The 25,217-nt window shown below is 44.5% G+C and overlaps 1 protein-coding gene across 1 annotated transcript in view; it reads left to right on the top strand.

Moving 5' to 3' along the window:
• The first annotated feature begins 1,289 nt into the window (after window positions 1-1,289).
• SNTB1 (syntrophin beta 1) overlaps window positions 1,290-25,217 on the top strand; it is a 164,915-nt gene continuing 140,987 nt past the window's right edge. The window contains exon 1 of the mRNA XM_030553765.1: window positions 1,290-1,979. Coding sequence (XP_030409625.1) covers window positions 1,370-1,979 — 610 coding nt within the window. The 5' untranslated portion in view covers window positions 1,290-1,369. The remainder of the gene's footprint in view (window positions 1,980-25,217) is intronic.

The following is a 25,217-nucleotide window of genomic DNA, read 5'->3' as shown; positions in this document are numbered from 1 at the left end:
CCTTCTCTCACCAGAGCCCAGAGGCCCCCTCCCCTGTGGCCACCAGCCCCTGAGCACTGAGCAGGCGGGCAACCCTCCAAGTGCCAGGTGGGCCACGGACTCCTGAGCCTGGGGGGTACAGGCGGCCTCCCAGCCCCCAAGTGCTGGGCAGCACGTGGTTCCCAGCCCCAGTGCCCTCAGGCTCCCCCGAGCACAGGGCAGGCAGCCCCAGTGCTGGCAGCCCACCTTCCGAGCACTGTGTGGTGCGACCCCAGTTCCCAGGGGCCCTCCAGTACTGGGCAGCCCCAGTGACCCCAGCCACCTCAAGTCCCAGCTGCAGGCCAGCCACAGCCCCCTAGCCCTAGCCCCAGCTCCAGCCCCAGGCCCAGCCCACTTCCCTGAAGAGGAGCAGCTAGCCTGTCTGGGCTGGGGCCAAGAGGGAAAGGAAAGCAGGAGGGGGCCTTTAGGGGAGAGCCACACTGGTCTGTTTGGGGAGGCACAGCCTCCCCCAGCCTATGATATGCACCGCTCATGTCTGGGATACAACCCCATGCTCTGGGTATGCCTAAACCTTCACTGCTAGAAGCTGGGACTGGATAACAGGGGATGGATCACTCAATAAGTGCCCTGTTCTGCTCATTTCCTCTGACGCATCTGGCAGCAGACAGGCAACTGGGCCGTTCATACGTTCATGTTCTGTCCCCGCACCAGAACCACCCTTCTGAGTCTGTACTATTGTAGGGGCTTTGTGGTTAGTAACAGTGGCTCAGTTGGAGTGGCAGTCCCTCCTTATCCAGGCTGTAAAGAGAAAGATAGGCAAAGTGGAGAGATCAGGTAGGGTAAAGGAACTAGCCCGCTGTCTTCCAAAACCAGGGGAGGAGAGTGGAGAGACGAGACTGCCCCCCGCAAGAAATGGGAGGTAAAGGGCTGGGAGGAATGGAGTTGAAAGCGGATTTGGGTAGATTTCAGCTAGCGCTGGTCTGGGGAGAGCCTGTCTACTGACGCATCTGTACATGCTGCTGGGAGGTGGAGAGGGATTAAGTGGCGCGCAGAGCAGGTGAGCCTCCCTCCAGGTGCCTCCTGCTATGGACCCTCCTGTGGGCTGGAGGTGGCCAGGGAGCCGCAGGAGCTGACGGGTGCCTGCAGCACAGGGGCTGCCCCTGCCTCCCCTCCACGTGCCGCCCGCAGCAGGTGAGCGGCGGCGGGCGGAGGTGGCGCCTGGGATCAGGTGAGCGGCTGACAGGCTGCCGCCGGCCGCGGCGCTAGGCTAAGCGCGGGCTTTGCTCCGCCCCCCGGCGCAACTCGGGGCGCTCCCGGGGCTCAGCCCTGTCCTGTGCCGGGCTGTCGGTCGGGCTGTGCAATCACATGGTGCGCTAAGAATGCTCCAAAGATGGCGGTAGCGGCAGCGGCCGGCGGCGGCGGCCGGGCGCAGCAGCGGAGCGGCTGGCTGGAAGTCCTGGTGCGGGACCGCTGGCACAAAGTCCTGGCCAACTTGGGCGAGGATGCCCTGGTGCTGAGCTGCGAGGAGCGCGCCGATGGCGCAGCCCATAACGGCGTCGGGTCCAGCGGCAACGGGGCGCCCTGCCGAGGGGCTGCCGCTGGCCGCGGGAGCCAGCCGGGCGCCGCGGGCAACCCCAGCGGGGCGGCCGAGCCCCCGGGCGGCGGCGGCAGCAGCCCCAAGGCGGGGGGTGGCCCCGGGGTGCGCACCGCCTTCACCGAGCTCCCCGAGCAAGTGCCGGACGCCATCTCCAACAAGAAGCGGTGCGTGAAGGTGCAGAAGCAGGAGCTGGGCGGGCTGGGCATCAGCATCAAGGGCGGCAAGGAGAACAAGATGCCCATCCTCATCAGCAAGATCTTTAAGGGGCTGGCGGCCGACCAGACCCAGGCCCTTTACGTGGGCGATGCCATCCTGGCCGTGAACGGGACGGACCTGCGGGACGCCACCCACGACGAGGCGGTGCAGGCGCTCAAGCGGGCGGGCAAGGAGGTGCTGCTGGAAGGTAAGGGGTTAAAATGGGCCCGGCAGCTCCCCCTTCCCCGTCCGCGCACGGGGAGGCCAGGGTCGGCCAGCGGCGCAGGTGGGGGGTGAGCAGAGGGGAAAGACACCGTGACTCCAGGTGTGCCCCAGCCACTTTCCCTGCTCCCGTGAGAGACTCGCGGATCAGGGCTTGGCTGGTGCCTATGGGGCAGCGGTAGGTAAGAGGTGACAGACACCGCAGAGTTGGCCACTCTTGCTACCTGTTCTCTGGCGTGTTTATGGCGCGGCGGAGGGACATATCCTTACCGGAGCGCTCAGATCACAAACTCCACAGGGCTGTGCTAGTCTGTGTGACTGGAAAGTAAAGAGTTAATTTTTTTTAAAAGCAGCGCTAAGATCCCCAGGCGCACAGCTCACTGAGGACTTTGCAACTCTGTAAGGAAAGCAGATCGGATCGTACGTTACCAGAGAGGTTCCAGCCTGTGGCTAGGGAACGTTAGGAGTTAAGTTGACTAAAGAAACTCCAGGAACCCCAGCTGCAAAGCTGCCGGCTTTGCAAGTTTCTCTGGGTGTATGTTTAAAAAAAAAAGAGGAGGAGGAAAGCCTTGCCGGCCAGATCAGAACACAAACTACAGTACAGTGCAAACGAGAGCAGGATATAAAGTCACTGCATGTCTCTGGCCATACAGCTGAGGGATTTGAAACTCTCTGTCACTGGGAGGAAACAAGTGTGACAGAACTCCAGGAACTACAGAGATCACACACATGGACATGGATTAAGTGAAAATTATCTCCAGGATCCCCAGCCTGCGGCTTTGCAGACCTTCTTTCTGCAAGGAGAAGTGGTTAGGAAAGCCTTCCTAAACAGCTGAGATAACATGACAGGGTGAGGGGAAAAAAAAAAGATCCACAAGGAGGAGAGTTTGACTACTACTTTTGCTCTGCAAAATGGGGGAAAAACAAGCAGATCAGATCACAGGGTTATGCCAACCTGTGTGACTTGAAATGAGTGAAATTTACCCTCCCCTTCCTAGTTCATAGCAGGGGGAAAAGGGAACAAATCTGATAGAAATTGGCAAATATCATTGAAACATTTGCAGGGGGGGGAGAAAAAAACAGACATTGATTCCCAAGCAGCAGTGAGATGATCTTTTAGAAGCCACCTTAAAGACTGAATGCAAAAGAAGCGAGTCTCACTGTAAACGAGTTAGTTTTGGCACAGACTGTATTAAAGACCACAAAAGAAGGCAAAGTGTTTGGGGAGGAGAGACAAAAACAAGAGAAAGAATAAGTGAGAGACTAGATAAAAAGTTCCATAGCTCTCAAGACTTGTGAGAGGGGAGTTGAAAGCTATTTAAAAAAAATTTTTTTATAAGTGTCTTCCTTGAGGGTTAATTTAGATGCTAGACCTGAGAAAAGGTTCAGCAGAAAGAAACACGCCTGGTGCGTGTTAAAAAGAAAATGCCCTTGGTGTGTATGTGTGTGTTTTGATAAAGTGCTTGTTTGTTTTACATAAGTTCATTTAACCAGCGGTTCTTGACCTTAAGAGTTATTAACATCTGTGGAGTGAGGTGGTGAACCTGCTGCCATTCCATACCTCCTATCTTAGTCTGAAATGGATTTGCTCAGTCATTTGCAACGTGTCTTCCCTGTGGTTCTACTAAACAACAATACAATTTCTGATGTGGCTCTGTCGAGTCACTGAAGAATTGTTATACCTCTTCGAATGGGGTGCATTTGAGGATCAGTTGTAAATAGCGGACTATAAGTTTATGGTATGGAAAGGTGATGAGAATCCTTGGTTTAAAAGCTTATAGAGTCTGTGAGATAAAAGACAAGGCAGGACATTTCAGCTGACTCTGTGGCTGTGACAGTGAGCAACTGATCAACTTTGCATCTTATAACAACAGGACCTCAGCACCCAAAAGAAATTGGGTAGTTGTTTGTCAGGGTTTTCTTATCTAATTGCCCCTTTTCTTCACCCAGCAGTGAAATAGTTCATGAAGGTCTACTAGGTCAGAGAGCCGAAAGGGAGAGGCTCCTGTGGCCAAATTCCGTCTCTGGTAAAAGGTTACCGATGTATGGACAGAATTTGACCTTTGGTGTTGTCTAATGATTAACATAGCAAATACTGTATAATTTTCTTAACTCTTTTCCCCTATGCATAATACATAAAACTGGACATGCAGAAGCTATGTGACACTTATAAAAGAGTCAGTGTTGTTCCCTATAGGCAAAGATCAGGCAGTTTGACCAGGGATTCAGTTTACTCCTGCCTCCTCCATCCCCCTTTTTAAACCCTATTGCAGCTGCTGCCTTCGGCTCCTTCCATTGAAATTAATGCTGATGCCTTATTTCTGCAACAGAGTAGTAGTGCTCATCATTCAGTGGTGTGTTTTCATAGTCACCCCAGTGGATGACTGGTGCTGAAATATTTGCATTGGGCCACGTCCACTGGAGAAATCAGAATCTGCCATATTGTCTCCCAGATCCTGCTATTCAATTGACAGGGAATCTAGGAAGGACAGGCAGCTTAAAACAAGAGAGCCAGTTTGAGAGTCAGTTTCCCACTTTGCAGATCATTCTTCAGTGATGCCATTTAAAACAGTCCTTTTATGACAAAAGAAAGGAAAATCAAAGGTTCTTTAAACTTTGTTTTTTAAAGAAGCTGACACAGCTCGACTGATCCTGCTTGCCTACTGCAGTTGATGGGGGTTTTGCTGTTGCCTGCAGTGGGGACAGGATTATGCCCTATATTATTTACTTGCGTTCCCTAACCCTAGCCTCCTAGAGAGCTCTGTATTAAAAACAGTGGGCTTTGCAGGAAAAACACACAAGTGTGCAAGAAACAAACCTCCAGGAATTCTCCCCCATTAAAAAAAATTGGCAGGGCAGAGGAACATTGCCAGCTGCTGTGCTAACACGTTAGTTCTTGTGTCATGATACGTTATGCTTATATTGTTGGGGAAATAATGGAATTTACTCATGCTCGCTGGGTAACAAAATCTGAAGGGGCGAGTTCAGTGCAGTGGAGTTCTAAGGGCCTGATCCTGAAAGATGCTGACTCTTTCTGTTCCCAGTTTGAAGGGGGTGAGGCTTGAAGGCACCCAGCATCTCACAGCAGTGAGGCCCTCATTTTATATGGTGTCCTCTATAGAAACACTATGCAAAAATGCTTGACCAGCTAAATGATGTATTTACAAAGTGAGAGTCAAACTGTGGGGCATTCTGCATGCCAGCACAGAAGATTAAGGTGCTGTGCTTGCCACCTGCATTGCGGGTACTAACGTGAAAAAGAGTGATGTGTATATGGGGCGCCCGGCTGCTTCCCCTCCTGCATGGGTGGTCATGGGGAATGGGAGTGCTTGCAATAGGAATGAACCTTAGGTCTAACTCCTTCTCCCCAACTGCATCAGCCAACGTATTAGAGCTGGTGCAAGGGGACGTAATCTGTACCAGTATAGGGATGGCTCAGTTTCTTTCTGCTCTTAGGGCAGCAGAACGATGTGCTGTGCCTTGCTCAGGGCACAACCTCAATCTCTAACCCGTCTAACATGAAAGCAAGGCAACACCAATTTAGAGTGTATGTTTAGAGAAAGATGTTTGTGTAACCTCCTGGTCAGTGTGCGCTGTGTCCTCCTCGGTGCCCGTTCCCCAGAGGAGGAGTCTGTTACAGAAATTTGAAAATAGAAAGTAATTGAGGCAGAGAGGATGCTGTTTCGGGAGCTTTAGGTGTAAGGTGCTCACACCCAATGGTTTTTGAAGAAGCTTGGAAAAAGGCCTGGGAGCTGTCCCTGACTAGCCAAGGAAGGGGGAGAACTGTAGGAATGCTGCCAGGGCGAAGAGGTACAGCTCCATTGTGATCTTTCCTGAGGAGAGGGAGATGTTTCTTTCTGAGCCCCCTTACTTTAGTCACTACTTAGACCTACAACAGGACAATCATGTGATGGGGGAAGGGGACAGGCTGGGGAGCAGAGGGAGTGGGGATAGTGCTGGAGCTGAGGTTGGATTGTCATCCTCAAATTTGTATTTAACCATATATGCACTTAGATGCTGTTTGGGAAACTAGAATATCTCTCTATAAAATGTGAACTGTTTACCTATGGGCTTGGAATGCTGCCCAAATTGCAGTAATAGCTACTACTTAAAAAGTGTGTGTGTGTAATTTATATTTTCCCTCCAGTTTTGTTAAATTTAGTCCCCTTACAGTAGACACCACAGAAAACCTAGTGATCTTTGAGATTGCGCAATGCGAGGTACTTACATTCAAGTAGATAGATACCTTGTTTTTTGAATCACAGGAGTATTAAAAAGTGTCTAAGAATGATCGCTACATCACGGCACTTTCTGTAAGTACTAGCGGGCCAAACAGATTGTATTGTACAGATTCCCTTTTTATGTTCCTATAATAAAGTTAAAAAACTATACATAATCTGTGCTAGTTTCAGGCAGGATTGCCTCTGCCTGTTAATTCATTGGACTGGGGTAGAGGAAAATAACCTAATCAATGTATGTGTTTACCTCAGAGGGATTCGGATACACCGCTGAACCATATCACTTTCTAACATGCTAATATGAAGGTGGATATGATGGAGGTGGGCAAGTGGCAAAGCATTAAACACAGAATGGATCTTCACAGGGGTTCTTTACGTTTGTATGTATTTCACTCAGCATTTTTTGTGATTCTCATTTAGATTAGAATAATAGTCATATAGGAGCAATTTTCTGCTCATTAGAGTAAATGGAAGCATATTATTGCTCTGTACTATTATATGGTGTAATATTTCCCCAGTGGAATTTATATACAGTATTTCTAGGAGCTGAAAATACTAGCATCATGTACATTTAAAGTGTGAACTAAAGCAATGTGTGAAAAACAACTACTATAATAAATTTCCCTTTTCTTAATCTTCTCTTGAAAAAAAAACAAAATAATTCACCCTTATAAAACAGAAGTCTGCTTCACATAAAGCAAAATGGCCAAAGACTACTTGTTGACTACTGAAAAACTGCTCTCACTTACCTGTATTGTCATGTGTTTCCTACAGCAGTGATCTGGCAACAAGTTACTTTTAGGGGATTGCAAAAGACAATTTTTGTCAAACAATGCTCATCTCCTGCAAGAATGTGAAAATAGTAAGAGAGATATAGGGCATACAATATGTCCCTGCTGACCTATATATTACATTGTAGCCACTAACAAAATCTATGTATGCTTTGGCTCTGGGAATGTAGAGCTAAAATTGAGATTGCCAGTCACATGTATTGTTCCTCACTTATAAAGTTACTCCTTATACCTACAGCAAATATATAAAATAGGCTAATCGCTTCCTTTATGCCAGCAAATATCTAATTGAACAAATGCTTCTGTTATCATCTAGAAGCTGGATAGTGCTTAATGGGTTTCCTAGATATCTTTTAAACACCTTTATTTGAATATCAAATCACAAGGTAAAGAAGAAAGTTACATAATCTTAGTCTCAGTTACACCGGTTCCAAGAACTGTGTGATAATCTGAGTCTTGATAATATGTTTGACTGAAAATTATGGTAAAGGTTTTGAAGCTTAGTTTTGAATTGAGAGGGAACTCTTTAATCTAATCAACGGATGATCTACAAAGGCTGATATAGACTGTAGGCTGTCTGTATTACCTTGCACAAATAGGAATCAGTACCTCCTCCCAGTAAATCTCCTTTTCAATTGCTTTAAAGAAAACAAGGATACTATGGGCTAAATGTTATGTGTTTACTAGGACCAGCTCATGTAAGTGGAACATGATTTGGCCCAGTAACACACTTTGTCACTTAAACTTCCTTAAATGAATTTAGTCTTGCATTCAAATTAAAGAATACCTGGAAAGGAAGCCACAGCTCTTGGCAGTAGTTCCATAATGAAAGACTGAACTGTAAAAATGAATTCTTAGTTACTTCGTTTGATGTACATTTTAAAAAAATTAGATAATTCCTCTAAGATAAATAATGTCAAATTAAAAGGCTAAGGATTTGCTGCAGTTATTGAAATAGAACTGTATCTTAATTTTGCCATTTTTTCAATAACCATCCTAAATATATAGGAAGATGGTTTTAATATCGTTAATTATGTAATAAACTAGCTAATATAGACCAATGCCCTCTCCTGGATTGAATCAGAACTGCTCAGCTATATGTCATTGGTCCTATAACAGGTAATGGATATTCTCCTTTAGCTCAAATAGGGGACTGAATTTGGAACAAAAGGATCTAAGTTTTGTTGCCATAAAGTTCTTAGTGGCCATGTTTTTCAGCACAGTAATAACAGTGATGATTCCCAAGTAGATTTGCTGTTCATAGCGATTTAAGGCCAAAATGGCGATTATGATCACCTAGGCTGACCTCTTTCATAACACAAGGCATAGATTTCTCTCTTTAGCTCAATAGCCTGTGGCTGAACTAGAACATATCTTTTAGAAAGGCATTTGGTCTTCATTTCAAGGCTCCCGTTTGGTGGAGAACTCACCATGTCCATTGGTAATCTGTTCCAGTGGTCAGTTAACCTCACCGTGAAAAATTTCCAGTTTGAATTTTTTTCTGCTTTCAACTTCTAGCCACTGGATCTTTTTATGCCTTTATCTGTTTGATTATATAGCCATGGATTTGTTATAAGTATTACAACTATGTCAGTACAAAGGGAAATTGGTTGAAATGGTAAATAAAGAGTCGTAAAATACCATCATGAACAAAATATGCTAGGGACAAGCCTGCCTGGCTATTTCAAAGGAAACTTGTGCCTTTCTAATCTGAAAGAATTCTTTGAGCATGTCTGTAGTGTGACACAGAGGCCCGTTGATGGCTCACAACTCTGTGCAGCAACTCCTGTCAGGCCTGACAAACTCACTACAGCTAACACATTGCTGTCATAGTATTTATCTATAAAGAATGTTGTGTGAGGTATCAGTGAAAGCTAGTGACACAATGGGGATTAGTATTGTGAAATGTATGTATTAACACTAAATGAGGCATTTTAGATACTAGTGTGATGCTTTAGGGTACGTCTAGACTACCTGCCGTATCGGCGGGTAGTGATCGATTTCTCGGGGATTGATATATCGCGTCTCATCTAGATGCGATATATCGATTCCCGAACGCGCCCCTGTCGACTCCGGAACTCCACCAGTGCGAATGGTGGTAGCGGAGTCGACAGGGGGAGCCGTGGACGTCGATCCCGCGCCTTGAGGACGAGAGGTAAATTGATCTAAGATACTTCAACTAAGTTGCGTATCTTAGATTGATTCCCTCTCCCCGCCCCCAGTGTAGACCAGCCCTTAGAGTCTGTAACCAAACAGAAGGGGAAACTGGTTTCTTCCAGACAGGAGGAAAGGTAGTTATCTTCCTGTCTCTACTGTAAATTAAGCATTGTGGAATCAGCAGAAAGGAAACCCTGTTTGCATATTGTCAATAAGAAAAACTGGTTGATGGGGGAGATGAGAACTCAGCATGGCGCCAACACACTGGAAAACAAGCAGCAGAGGAGAAAAGTCTTATCTGGGGGTGCACTTTGAAAGGTTACATTTCAAAGATTTACAGCACTGTCAGAGGGAGGAAAAAGAACCCCTTTGTTATCCATTTTGCTGAGGAACACCATTGGCAGAGGGGGTTCATTCCGAATAAATGGGTCCTGGATAGACTAAACACTGGCAAGCAGAAAGATATTGAGGGTGAGAAACTAGGGCTGTAACCTGTTAAGCTTTAATCTCTGGAAAGCGTGATGTATTTTTGGTTTATTTATAACTGTTTCTGTTTCCATTATTCTTACTCAACCCTCACTAGAATCTGTGAATCTTTGCTCTTTGTTAATGGACTTATATTTGTTTTCACCCATAGGTTACAGTGCTGTGTGACAGGGGATGGATCACGTGATGATTACCTGTTCTATTAATTCCCTTTGGGGCACCTGGCTCTGGCCGCTATCGGAGGACAGGATGCTGGGTTGGATGGACCTTTGGTCTGGCCCAGTGTGGCCATTCTTATGTTATAAAGGACCTGAGCCAGTGGAGTAACCTTCCAGCTGTGTGTACGCTGTCTCTTTGGGGACAGCTTACCTGCTAATTAGTGTGAATGTTGAGTGACAGGCTGGACACTACAGGGAGATGCTTCCGGGGAGTTTGGGGACTGGGGTACACAAAGTATTAACTTGCAAGGCAAAATAAAGGATCTTGAGGAGTTTGCTGTAGGGGCAGGGAATTGATACTCAGTTTAGCACCAACATGTCTCTCGTGCTGAGCTGGGAGGTAACATGGTGTCCTGTGGTTCTGGATGCCCTGAGAAAGTGTTACAAGTAGAAAAGAAGATTTAGTAGATATAATTTATTTGGATATTTAAAAATCTTTTCACCAGAGGGTATTAAGGAAACTCTGAGTCATGGAAGGAGAGAGAAGGTGTTGTCATGGATTGGAAACTAGCTAAGAGAGACACAACAAAGAGTTGGGGATCAATAGTCAGTTCTCAGCAGTACCCGAAAGTACTGTACTGATTGGGGAAGTGGTGTACAATTCTGTCCTAGGGCCAGTACCTAATCTATTTACCAGAGAGCAGGAAATGGGGTGAACAGTGAGTATGAAAAAATTCCAGAGACACAATTATTCAGGGCTAGAGAGGCTTGCAAGTAACTCAGAAGGAACACGCAGACTGGTCATGTCAGCTGTGAGAACCTGTTGGTCGGATTAATGGCTGCTTCCCTTTGCATAGCTCCTCCCAGCCCCTCACCCAGCAGCTGGGGCTCTGGATCACACTGTGTCCTGAGTCATACACCTACTGCTCTCCATCCACTTCACAGTCTTGTGTAGATGCCCTCTGCAGAGCACCGTTTGTTGGCAACTTAGAGTGCCTCTACATGGGTCTCTGTGGCTTGGCCTCTGTGCCTAGCAGAAAGGAGATATTTTGTGCCTTGTGTGCCTGTGAAGAGGGGGAGTTTATTGCAATGAGGGTGTCCAGAATCTTGGAGGCTCACGGAGCATAGCAACACAATATAATATAATACATTGTGACACAAAGTAACTGTTCCAACAGCACCTGCAGGGGGAATTGAAGTAATCAGAATGCAGTTGACCAGCTTCAACTCAGTAATTACTCAGGTTTAAATCTGTCCAAAACAGCAGTGTTAGCAAGCTTGCCTACAAAGAGGTATAACTTTTTTCATTTAAACATTAATGCATATCACCTATACTTAGGGTGACCTATGTTAACGGGAAAATATTGGGACTGCTGCAGTCAGGCGGGGGAGAGTGCGTTTTTTTTACACTCACCCGTCCGGGAGTTCGGCAGCAATTCGGCAGAGAGTCCTTCAGTCATGGACGGTCTTCGGCAGTATTTCAGTGGTGGATAATAAACCTTGCAGCCAAAGACAGAAGCACCCATCGCTGAAATACCACCGAAGACCGTCCGCGACTTAAAGACTCTCCACTGAACTGCCGCTGAAGACCAGGAAACAAAATATCGGGACAAATGGCGTCCCAACCATACTCTGATCAGGATGCGGGACAAACTCCTCAAAATCAGGACAGTCCTGATTTTATCAGGACGTCTGATCACCCTACCTATAATGCAGTGCATCAAATGGAACAACTAAACTACCAGAAATATCGGCAAAAAAATACGAAGTATGGCATCAGCTCATCAGTCATCTGGGATTGTCCACGTGAATGACTATATGTATTTTATGAGGTGTGTTTTGCTATGGAGTTTTAGCTGTGAAGTCTATTCTCTCTTGTTTCATAGAATGCAATTAAGCATATACTTTGTGAACAGATCTCTCAGGTTTGCTTTACACACAGAGTTCAGATTGATGTACTGTTTGCTACATTGCTGTATTCTTTTTAATGTTAATGAAACCAAGAAGCATAATTTTTGGCTAACTGTCTGGAAAGCTAGATTTACTAGCTGCTGCTGTACGTTTTCATTTGGTCTGTTAAATTATTCTGTCTACAATTCCAAGTACTGAAAGGGTTAAGCACTCTCTAAATCTGTACTTAGGGCACTGCACTGTGTGTCATCTGAAGTAATATATCTGTATTGTAGCACTTGAGTAAGATGTAGTTCTTAATTGTAAGGAAATGAGCCAGAACAGTAGACGGGAGAGACTGTCTCTGATTTGAAATGATTAACATACAGTGCACTCCTGATTAAAATGTTATGTAGCCTTTTGCTGAGCTACTGGAGGTAACCGTATTGGCAGAACTAATAAAGCCAGATCCAAAATAGGGCTTTGAATACATTTTTTATTTCCTTGAGGTTTAGGGACATTTTATGTGTTGTTTTTATTAAAGTTAAGCACACTAATAATAATTTCAGCTAAAGTCAAAGCCTACGCCTGGAAACACTAATACACATGAGTAACTTTTGTTCTTGTTAGTAAGTTTTGTTCACATCAAAGGCCCCAACTAGTGTATGTAAGGTTGCTTATTGAATAAATATCTGTAGGATTGGGTCCTAGTAGAACCCCAATTTCTTCCCTTCCACCTGCCACTTGTTGTTTTAACTTTCCATTTTAAAGCATATTCAGTGTTTGAACATGAGAATATAAAACTTTCAGGAAAAAAAGGGAAGTGTCCAGTTTTCTGATGGTGTAAAAGGGTTCTGTTGACTTCAATGGAGATTTGATTGTTTACACCAGCAAAAAAATTGACCCTACAGTTTGTGGGTCCTACTCACAACTCATGAGACAGATATTTCAGTCAGACCTATGTCTCTTTTAAGGGTAACGTGGCCATTTAATTAAGTTTATTGCTCTATTGTTGTTAGTGTGTTCAATGGTACAAAAGCAATTTTCACTTTATACCATTAATGTAAGGAATACTTGTGAATATTGATCAGTAGGTGAGAGAGATATTTGATGAGGTTTGGTTAATTAAGATAACCAAAATTATTGTATCTGTGAACTGACATTGGGTTTGATTGTGCAAGGTTCTGAAGTTGAGGGATCAAATTCATTGCTGGGGCAATTGTTTCTTCTTTTCATTGGAGTAACAGTAAAGTGAATTTGGTATTCAAGGTGTTCAGGAGGGATTTAGCAAACCCACCCTGACCATGTGGTACTTTGCCTTCCTCTAGTGGCTAGGCCACATAGAGAAGTTTGAGTCTGCTACTGCCTCTCAGTGGATGGTCCTGGTGTTTTAGCGTGAATAATAGGGGTTCATGTTTTACATCCAGAGAGAGTTCCCAGGTTTAGTCACTGCAAATAGACACCACCCAGTCTGGGGAGGGTGACTGTCTTCTTCCACTGGAGTCAATAGCAAAAGTCTCATTGACTTCAGTGGGAGCTCGATTGAGGCCTTAAAGGGAATAACAAGTAGGTGATGGAAAATGCTGTTGCAGACCAGATTCCTCACAGTGGGCTACATCCTGTTTGCTTTATTCATTCAAGACTCCCATTGGCTTGAAGTTCTAGGGGCAGAATTTAACACCTGGTCTTAATGAATATTTTGCATGAATAAGATAAGCAAGCTTTGTCTTCAACACTGCTGCTGCTTGAGCTAACTGAGTATTATTCCCTCAGTCCACCCCTAATTTGAGGGGGGTTGTGTATACAAAAGTTTTAACTTGCCGTACCTTTCCAAAGAACATTTAATCCTCTCTAAATGTCCACTCTCTTACCTCATTCATACCAGCTAATCTTACACAATTACTGATTTGCCTGGTATATGTGACATCTGTCCATGATGCATAGTGGTGATGGTGGGGTCCTCCTGGAACCAGTATCAGAAGAGTACATTCCGGGAGGATATATATAATAGGCAACTTAAAACTTATTTCTGTGGTGAATGTGGTGAACCTTATTTCAGTGTTGTGGGCAGTGTTGGCCCATTTTTCCCTCCCTGCCAAGCAGAATAGTGATTTTTGTGCATTCTACCACTAGAGGCCTCGTCCAGGGTCTACAGCAGCAGAATTCAGCTGACTTTAACTCTCTGAAAACAAACACGTCTTCCTGAGTTGAACTCGAAAGGGTATGGACTGAAAACCAGAATGAACTGGTTAATTGTATATTCCTTATGAAGCATCCAGATGTGATTACTGCAGTTTGCGAAAGTGAAGTTCATGTAGCACATATCCAAACAGTAGAGTCTGGATCTTGCCCAAGTAAATGGCCTGACAAAATGTTAACACAACTCCAGTTCTTTAAGCAACTGAAGTAGTCTTGAGCATGCTGTCAGGAGAGAGAGCAAAACAGCATAAAGCCTGTCTACAAAACTTCTGCTGGTATTGCAGAGGCTGCTGCTAATCCATTGTTTCTGCCATGGAGTCCCTAGCCACTGCAGGGATGCTTCCTCATCTTGGCTAGAGAAGAGCCTACATTGTAAGTCCAGTTTCCTGTGTTAGAAACTGAATGGCAAGTACTGAAGGTCGGCAAGAACGTCAGTCTTCTCAGGAAAGAGGTATCCAGTCGAAAAAGCTTTGGAAAAATACAGGATCCTCATTCGATAAAAGTGTTAGTGAAAGCAAATCTACCAACGTGATATAGGCCACCATGTGCCAGCAATGCCCCTCTCCCATGTACATTGGCCAAACCGGACAGTCTGTACGCAAAAAAAAAAAAAAAAAAAATGGACACAAATCTGACATCAGGAATCATAGCATTCAAAAACCAGTGGGAGAACACTTCAACCTCTTTAACCACTCAGTGACAGACTTGAAGGTGGCAATTTTGCAACAAAAAAACTTCAGAAACAGAGTCCAAAGAGAGATGGCTGAACTTGAATTAATATGCAAATTAGATACAAGAAAATAGATAATAGAATAGATATGACACCAGCTCAGCCTCTGAGTTCATTTCTGTGCTGGTTACTGATAGTTCTTTAAACACCAATTATTTTTTAACCTAATGTTCGGTGTTAACCAAAAAGAGTGAATTATTCATACAGTCAGTTATGGGTTGGATGTTTGATCCGTGACAGGCACCACAGAGTCAGGGCCATGGCCCCAACTTTGGAACGGTCTCTAAGAGGGACTCTTACAGTGTACGAGACCCCTTAGGGGTTTCACTGTTCCTCCAGGCTCATCCACACAGCTTCCCCGCCTCCTTAGACTGGACTTCTGGGCCTGCAGCGCTGCTGCTTCAAACTGTGAAGCTCCATTCAGCAAGTCCAGCTGAGACAGACCCCTGATGGACATTTGTATCCTTTTAGGGATCAATGCACTTCTCCAAGCATTTGCAGTGACACTCTCACTGTGTTGTCAAAACAGTAGGGTTTATTAGTCATCTGGAACACAGCACAGGAAGTCTTTAGGTTAGCATAGAGGAATGAAGCTTAAAGCGTAGTCCCCTCTGTTTTGCTTGGAGCCCAGCCAAGCTGTAGTGAACCCCACAGTTGAAGCTCCATCTCACCTTCTTTGTCAGACTCCCAGGTGTGTCTGCCTGCTTCCTGCAGCCCACACTCAACCCCCATCTCTCCAGTTCTTTGTTCCTGAGACGGGTGGAGTGGGGCAATATATGGTCATAGTTTGCTGGGTGTCAATGACCAGGCATTTGGATCTGTCATTATATTCTCTTTATATGGGACAAGGAGGCGAGGCACCATCCACACCTCTCTCTTAGCTTGCCCCAATGGTCCTTTTCCATCCGCTAGATCAGAGGTTCTCAACCTTTTTCCTTCTGAGGCTCCCCACAGATTGCTATAAAAATTCCAAGACCCAGCAGGGGAAGGGGCGGTGTGGCGCTCTGGGCCGGGGGGTGGTAATTCAGGCATATGTGTAGTTTGACTTCTGTTGTGGATGGACAGGGGCCAGCGGGGCTCAAGCCAGCTCCGCTCAGTGGGGTCTGGGGAGGGAGCACCACCTGCACCCTCTGACTCACCTCAACAGGCCACCTGCCTGTCTGGGGTGTGTGTGTGGGGGGGCGGCAACCAAATGTTATAACTCAGTTGGGGGGCTCAGCTCAAAAACTTTGAAAACAGCTCAGGGGGCAGGGAGAAGGGTAGCTAGGGGCTGTGTGCAGGTGGGGGGTAGCTCAGTGCAGGGAGGGTGGTAGCTAGGGGCTGTGTGCAGGCTGAGGGATAGCTCAGGGTGCAGAGAGAGGAGTAGCTAGAGGCTGTGTGTGGGCATAGTCATGGCTAGCAGACATTCGTGTTCCCTATATAGCAGTAGATACACTAGATACCCATGAGCTCTCCCTGAGATACAATTAGGAAAAATTGTGGACAGTTCTGAAAGAAAAATTCTGGTTTTCCGGTCAGTCCAACTGTAGTGTCTTCTAGAGGGTTGTAGTTCAAGATGTAGTTCTGTGATTACTGGGCAGACAGAATATACACCATTCTAAAAGCCCCATCGCTGTGGAGATTGCATTTGACTCCTCTCTGGTTTCCAGTGAAGTGCAAACTTGCTGCTACATGACTGTCACAAACATAAGTCAGTCTGCCTTTCTGTGCATCGATTATAATATTAAGTAATGTTAAAAACAGCCAGATGCCGCTTAGGCTGATTATCAAAATAGTCTTATACAGGAAACTGCTTTTACAGCTAAATAAACAGTTTTCATGAGTGAAGTGTTAAACTTGATTTCCTGCTGTTAAATGTTTTGTACACCTTCCTGGAACTGCACAGACATTCACTGGAGTTGAGTGGTATCCTAAGACAGGGAGAGCTCTCGTTGGTTGGTGATGTCCTTTTGGTTAAATGCCAGAGTTGGCATGCTTCTTTATCTTGTTTCTTTTAGAGTTGCAATGCTGCCACCTACAATTAAAAAAGGGATTTAACCATAAAGTAGAGAATCAAGATATGTTAAACATACATGTAATCACTGTTTATCATAAACCCCTATACTGCTAGTACAGCTGAAGGCTGTTCCTTTGCCTAGGCCCTGGTCTTGCAAAACATTTACACACTTGAGCACCCTGAGTAGACTCTCATATTTCGGTGGAATTTATTAAGTGTGTAGAGTTAGTCATATGGGGAAGTGTCTGCGGGAGCAGGCCCAGATTTTGTTTTTCCTCTATTGTGTCCACATGAGTTCACTCAACTGTCTAAAATGTCTCACTTTTGAAGAAACTGATGGTGAATAATACTGTCACAAGCCGAAGGTGAGAACAAAAAGTATTAAGCTTTTTAATTAACATTCCTGCTCCCTTCTTCCCCTTCCCATCCAAACATACCAAAACCAAACAAGCTAATAAAAGGTAATATGTGCCAGTGGAAAAGTAACATCAGAAAAAAAAATGTAGTAACTTCAAAATGGTTTCAAAACAAGAACAGTATTGCAGAATGTATGAATTTAAACTCAGATCCTACAAATTTATGCATACGAGTTCCCCCATAGTATCCAATTTGATTACTTATGTTTGATGAAGATGGTCTAATGGTTAAAAATCTGTTACATCGTTACAATTATTTAGCAAAATGTGAGGTCAGTATAAAATTTAAGATCCAGAGCTGCCCAGAAGAACAATGCCCAAGTCTGAAACAAAATGGCTTTGTTTGTACATCACACAAACAGAATTATGCCATTGGCCTTCTTTGATGGGAAATGGGGGAAAATGGATTCTAAACCAGAGCAGTAACATGTTTGTGGTTTGCCCATCATGAAATGGGATACATGTGTCTTTTCCCTCAGTCAGCTTAAAAATGCTCCTGAGTGGACTATCCACCAAGTAATTAAGCTGAGTAAATGTATATTAGCCAAAGTTTAACATAAGCCATAAAATACCTCAACTGTGTCACAAGACTGTACAGGGCACTTTAATTACTAAGATTTTGTTCTCTGATTAGAGACCCGGAATTGGTTCCCTGAATTTGGTTGCTGTTTTATGGAAGACTGGGCTGTAGAGCAGCACTGTGTTGCCTTGGAAAGCTGCTTTTGAAAAAGCAAAATTAGAAAAGGTTCAGAGAAAGGCAACTAAAATGATTAGGGGTTTGGAACCAGGGCCGGCTCCAGGCATCAGTGGAGGAAGCACGTGCCTGGGATGGCACATGTTAAGGGGTAGCATTCTGTCCATTCTTGGGGCAGTCCAAGTGGCTTTTTTTTTTTTTTTTTTTTTGCTTGGGGTGGCAAAAATGGTAGAGCCGGCCCTGTTTGGAACAAGTCCCATATGAGGAGAGGTTAAAGAGGCTAGGACTTTTCAGCTTAGAAAAGCAGAGACTAAGGGGGGGTATGATAGAGGTATATAAAATCATGAGTGGTGTAAAGAAAGTGAATAAAGAAAAGTTATTTATTCCCATAATATAAGAACTAGGGGCCACCAAATGAAATTAATGGGCATCAGGTTTAAAACAAATAAAAGGAAGTTCTTCGCACAGCGCACAGTCAACCTGTGGAACTCCTTGCCTGAGGAGGTTGAAAAGGCTAGGACTATAACAGGGTTTAAAAGAGAACCTCCATGAATTTATCTAGTTAAGTCCATTAATGGCTATTAGCCAGGATGGGTAAGGAATAGTGTCCCTAGCCTCTGTTTCTCAGAGGCTGGAGATGGGTGGCAGGAGAGAGATCACTTGATCATTACCTGTTAGGTTCACTCCCTCTGGGGCACCAGGCATTGGTCACTGTCAGTAGACAGGATACTGGGCTGGATGGACCTTTGGTCTGACCCAGTATGGCCGTTCTTATGTTCTTATGTTTTGTTTGTTCCAATCTTTTTCCTTGGACAGTTTTGCTCTTTTGCAATGATTTGATGGAAATATCTCCTTAACGAATCCCGGCTATTGGGGAAGGGATGCAGGAAGGTACACACCAGTGCTTCCATATGACAGGCAATGGGGTAATTCAACCTCCCTCATACACTGAAAGTAATCAAACAAATCTGAGTTGTTTGGTCCCTGTTTTTCATCTAATTCTGAAAATGACTAGCTGGACTTTGAACTCTGGCCTGATTCTTATTCCACACAAGATACTATTGAGTTATGCCAATGTAAGAGAAGAGAATCAGGCAGATTGTGTTCATTGTTGGATGTTCTGAAAGAGAAATAAATTTAGAGGCAACGCAAGAGAAGACTATGGAGCAGAAAACGTGGCTCAGAAGTAGAAAGCCCAGTCATCCTCCCACTGAATTCAATGTCAAATCTGCTGTTAATATCGATAGGAGCAAGATTGGACCTATTTTTTTTACAGTGCTTTGAAAATGTAAAGTGCTCAGTATTTTTATTCATATTATTCAGGGGTGCCCAGATTTGGCACCATTAAGAACCATATAGACCACTTGTCAGGAACCCAAGAGCGGCACATAATTTGAATAAAATGACACAGATTGCAGCCACTCATATCTTTAATGATAGGGAGTTGAGGCCTTTAATGATAGGGAGTTGCCAGGTTCTCTGGCAACATTTCATCTGTGCATCGTACTCTGGCCACCTCTGAATTACAGCATATCTCAGCTGCACTTGGGAGAAGCAGGAGGAAACCGCCTACAACTCGTTGATACTGAAACATTCTTCAGTGCCTTTGCATCAGGTGGAATTCCTGGAATCCTCCCCCAGCACTTTATATCTTTAGGATTTTAGTTGGCATGTAGCAAATTGGGGACAGTAAGCAAGTTTAAGCAGCCTGTAATAAAGTGTGGAATGTTTGCACTGGGGACAATGCTTTTATTACTCTGTGTACAAAGGGGGTACCACTGTCTGACTAAATGTTTCCTGATTGCTGCATGGATCTTCCATCCTAAGAAAACAGCACATGGCCGATAGAGTAATCAGAGTTCGTGCACACGTGCACACTTAGAGCAGGATCTAGCCTCAAGGGCTTTCCCCCCCCCCCTTTAAATTGCATCAGTCAACTGTAGGAGTAGTCAGATGTGAGGAGAACCTAACAATTGTTGCTCAGTAAAATAGAGAGCATTATCAAGTGTCTACTGACACTAATTAGAAAGCTAATTCTTAAGAGGCTTTGTGCTGGAGCCAAAGCACATTATTTCCACTTGTCTGTCATTGTAGATTGAGCTAGACTCCAGTAAACCAAGTTAAGTGAAGTTACGTGATTCATAGCCTTTAAATTTTGTTAGCTTTGCAACAAATCCCAATTATGATATTTTTGATATTCGTGCTTTTGAGGGAGAGGTGGTGGAAGAAAGCACTCAAGATCTTTTGGTATTCAGTGTGTGGATGACATTCTGCACATTCACAGTGTGGCATGGCTGTGTCCTGTTACTGGGTCTCCAGCATATATCCCATGTGCTGTAAGAATTTTATAGCTGTTTTCATGTATAGCAGCTTATTTGGTTTTCTGATAGTTTGTTCAGTGATGGAGTCTTAGGAGGAGGAAAAAATGGCCAGCAAATAATTTCCTCACACCAAAGATTGCAAGGAAGCGCCAGCTTTTTTAGCTTGAGGAGTTTCCACTGTTCAGAGTTAATGGGTTGAAGTCAGTCAATGGGACTCCTCATAGGTCCATGCTAGTGGATCTTGTAGCCAGATTGTCCACTAAAAGAGAGTGTGGACAATCCGGCTACAAGATCCACTAGCATGGACCTATTTGACAGAGACACCAAAAATCCAACCAAAGAAAGTATAAAATCTGATCTAATAAGAACAGGCATACAGCTTTTTAACAGAACCATTACTAGCATATCTGTACTTTAATGCCCAGAAGAACATGCAGCAAGAGAGATCTATTCATATTCTGACTTTTCTGACCTCTTGAGTAAATGTGACACATGCATATAGGCACAATGTTTAACATAGGTGTGAACTGGATTCCACGTGAAATTAAACAGTAATCTAGGTTTTGGGCCCCATTCATAAAAAAAGCATTTAGACCTCTTTCTTCGGGGAGTTTGAGATGTAGGGCATGTTCTTAAAAGGACAATGACAAAAACAGTCTTTTTATTGAAAGAGAGGCTAACTCCCTCCCTTTTGTTTTATACATTTAGATGTTAATTTCTTTGAAAGTTTCCTCTCACTTTTACAGTATTTCCTACCTCAAGTGTTCAAACATCATTAGATTTTCCTCTTCCCCCCCAAAAAAACATTTTTTTAAAACAAAAATTGTGAGTTTTTTTATTGCTTTCTGATTTTTGAGCCTTGAGGGTTCATGCTTTCAAGCTGTTTTCTGCAACTGCGAAGGCTAGAAACTTTTTAAAAAATGAAAACTGAAATTCTTACATAATCATATGACCTCAGGACCTGGGGTTTAAAGAAAAACACCAAATATTGCAAGGATCATGATAAAATTATGAGCGATGGCAATGCTTAGCTTGTAAAGGAATATTAAAATAACTAACTATGCTAAGTGTCACAGGATGGGACTGCCCTGGACTGTCCTCTACTGGCTAAGTGTGGCATTCCAGGCACACTCTGCCTCATTTTCCCCTCTCAGGAACCCAATAACTCCATTTCAGGTCCTGATTCAACAGTATTCTCCTTAGGGCTGGTTTATTATATAATCTTGTCCAGAATAGTCTATAACAAAAATCTCAGATAAACAAAAGATTCTTCTGGTTTTCTGGGTTCCTCTTTAGGCCTGCCCTCTAGGCCTTGTTTCCAGTCCCCTCAGGGTGTCCTCTATGTCACTCTGTCTCTGCTTACAACAGGAGCCCAAGCCTCCTCCTGGAGCTGGGTAATTCAGGTAATTATTATCCTTCTCTTTAAATCAGCAGGAGCCCCAGCTTCCTCCGGGAGCAGGGTTGTAATTTAGCTTGCTGTACGGCCTTAGCAAGCTACTACCTCAGTTGGGCCCACTTAATCCTCAGGCTCAGAGGGTTTGGCAGCCTGCTTCTGCTCCTGTCTACTCTCCTAGGAGGGAAGAGCCAGAATTTATGCTTGTTCCCCTTCTCAGCTCATTCCTGATTGGTTGGGGGAGAGGAGAGCCTGACCCCACCCCCTCAGCAAGCCGGCCCCTGGGCCTTTAAAAAACAGTAGCAGAACTTTCTCTCACACACCACTCATTCCTGGGGCCACTTCCTTTCTATCCATATCCCCCTTAGGTCTTTAAGAGTTTGAAAGGTCCTATTTAAAGCCCATGCCATGGTGAGAAACCTGAATTTCTACTATGCATTGTCAGCTGCCAGTTAAGGATGCTCCTTACCTGTAATCTGATTCAGTGCGTATGTAACCCAGCTTTCCTATAACCATGTGTTACTGCATAAAACCGAAACATAAATCTTTCATAGAATTCTTCAGAAAGTGCCCAGCCTGGACATAACATAGGTTTATTGTGATAACAGGAGAGATGGGTCTTGTGGTTGACGTGCATGACTGGGAGTCAGGAAATCAGAGGGTCTATTCCCAATTTGGTCACTATAGACATCCTGCTATGCCTCAGTTTCCCCATAAGTAAAGTGAGGATATAGCACCTATCTCTTTGGGGTGTTGAGGCTTGATTTACTAGGGCTGGATTGGCACCTGGCCGTGTGACATAGGCCCATAGTTGTGCTGCTCTGGGAGCCCTGCAGAGACTGGCTTGAGATCTAAGGCTTGTCTACACTTGGAAGTTAATATAGTTTGAGATAAGGTGTGAATTTAAATCACACTAGGTTTTCCAGAATAACCGCATGTATGGACACTCTTTTATTCTGGATTGAGTATGTTCACTTGTGGAGATAATCAGGAATAACCCCATGTATAGGCATGTATAACCCCAATTACAGTTTGGTCACTGCTCCAAAGCCAGTTCTTTTTCTGGAACACCTCACTTCCCCCTCTGCACCTTGGTTTCATATTGGGGGAGGACAAGGGAGGGTTGTTGTGCCCACCTGCACATGAGGGTGAGTAGGCTTTATACACACACAGTCTCTCTCTTAGCTAGTGCAGGGGAGCAAGGAGGTGCCTAATACCCCATTACTTTCCTGTGCGAGCATGATATGTGGTTCATGATTGGGTCCTTAATGTTTTCTAAGCACTTAGAGATCATCAGAAAGCAGATGCTGTGTAAGCATAGAGTACGTTATCTGACTAACAAGTTCTCATCCGAGCTTCTCCCTTCAGTTTATAAGAGTGTTCTAGTAAAGACCCCAAACTCCCATTGTTTTCAATGGGGCAACAGGATGGTGTACTTAGTTTTATTTTATTCCAGCAGTTGATTTTTCCCCCCTCTGTTGCTTTTGCATGCTGTTAAGATATTTGAAATTTTAAGTCTCAGTCAAGTATAAGCATGATGCCATACCCAGAATCTTGATATCTGGTATTAGCAAATGGCTAGATAATGCATGTTATGACTATACAAACTATTAGAATATAATAAAAAGTAGTGCAAATGCTCCTTTATTTAGCGGTGTTTTATTGCTGTGACATTGTCAGGAAACAGTTGAAGAACCCTTGTGAATCCTTCCTAGAATTTTCCAGAATGCATCTTGGGCTCTGATCCTACAGAAGACTCTTGGGCATAAGGGTTGTCCTGCATGAGCCCCTTTTCAGGGTTGGCATGTTAGAATGGAATTTGTTTTCTTCACGGTCTTTAGTTAAGACACGTCAGACAAATACAAACCGTCCAATAAGCAGATGAGTCTATAGAAAGCTACAAATCCATCAGGTCCTGGGCTGCAGGCTACCTTCTAAATGTCCCTGAAGAGTGTTAGGCCTAGTGCCAGCTGGAAAGTACATTGTGCTGGCATTCTGAAAACCCTTCAAGAGCATTGGGCACAGTTCCAGCATTCATGCACTCTACTTAAGTTTATCTTAACTTGTTGTAGTCAAATCCCCATATTTTTCTAGGGCTTTTGTTTGGTGAGATTACAGAAAGGGTGAAGTATCCCCTTTCTAATTAGACTGCTCTGTTGTGGGATGGATGCCACAAAGTCGGGTAGAGGGGGGAGAGAAAATGAAGAGAAGTAAATGTAAATGGGAAATTGTACTTGCTGTACCTGGAAGAGTGTATGTTTGTTTCTTTCCCTTTCAGATCTAGCCAGCAAATCTCTTTCATGCTTCTTTATCTATTCTTCTTCCTTTTCTACAGCTCTCTTGTCTGATTCCAGATTCTAGTGCAGGGATTGGCAACCTTTGGCATGCTGCCCACCAGGGTAAGCGCTCTGGCTGGCCAGGTCTGTTTATTTCTCTGCTGCGTCCGCAGGTCGGCCGATCGCAGCTCCCACTGGCCACGGTTTGCTGCAGTAGGCCAATGGGGGCTGTAGGAAGCAGTGTGGCCGAGGGATGTACTGGCTGCTGCTTCCCGCAGCCCCCATTGGCCTGGGACGGCGAACTGCGGCCAGTGGGAACCGCCATTGGCCGAACATGCAGACGCAACAGGTAAACAAACTGGCCTGGCCCGCCAGGGTGCTTACCCTGGGGAGCTGTGTCCCAAAGGTTGCCGATCCCTGATCTAGTGCCTCTGGATCTAACAAATACCAATTTAAAAAAAAAAAAGCCCTTCACATTGGAAGAGCTGTGATAGCAAGTCCTCTTTGTTACAAAACTGATTCCTTTTGGGTAAGATGTTTTAGCGGGTGGGTGATGGGGTTACCCTGCCTTTTTTCTCTTAAAATTTACTTCAGGATGCCAAATCTCTCTGCTTCTTGCTGAATAAAGAAATAGATTCCTTTATTTTTAACTAAAGGGGAAACTTTTTATCTACCTTAGGATCTGGGAACATTATTTTATTGTCGCCATGTGGAGAATTCTACTCGGTGTTTGAAAGCAGGAGCTGAGGTTTTGCTTCACTCTCCTCCAGCTATGCTATTGAGTTCCGTCTCTTGGATTACCCGTCAAGAGCTGGAAAAGAGAATCTCCCTGAGTTTTATGCTCAAGATGCTCAGATGGCAGAGGAAGGCCCATATTTATGTCAGGAAGGAGTGCTCATTTACCATGGGGAAAGATGGGTAGCAAAAATTTCAGTAGCAAAGCGTTTGTTCCCATTGTTGACCTTTCACCAGAGTTCATAGGGCAATAATACTGTAATGTTATAAATTTAGACATCTCTTTTGCCAGTTTTGTACCTTCCTTTGATCACTTTACATTTAAAGCACCTGATGTTTGGTGTAAAACACTGCCCTTATGCTCTTTGAATTCGTATCTTAGGGTATGTCTTCACCATAGAGTTAGCCCTGGTGATCAGTATCTATGTCTGTGCACCCAGGTTAGCCTTGCCCAGGTGTGAACAGCCGCACTGGAATGCCCTACCCAAGTTACTGTGGCTTGGTCTACAATACAGAGTTAGGTTGACACAAGGCAGCTTACGTCAACCTAACTGTAAATGTCTGCACTAAAATGAGTAGGGGAAGTATAAGGGGAAGGAGGGAAGGGGGGAGAATTTGGCTGCAGAATCTTAATTGCTTGTGATAATGAAGCTGGTAGTACAGCATGACTTCCAGATTGTGACATTCTTTCACTTGGAGACTGGGCAAACTGGGTCTGGAAATCCATTGAGACCTTCTTCTACT

Source organism: Gopherus evgoodei, chromosome 2, assembly GCF_007399415.2.
Source record: "Gopherus evgoodei ecotype Sinaloan lineage chromosome 2, rGopEvg1_v1.p, whole genome shotgun sequence".
NCBI lineage: Eukaryota > Metazoa > Chordata > Testudines > Testudinidae > Gopherus > Gopherus evgoodei.
This window is presented reverse-complemented; position numbering and strand designations above follow the sequence as displayed.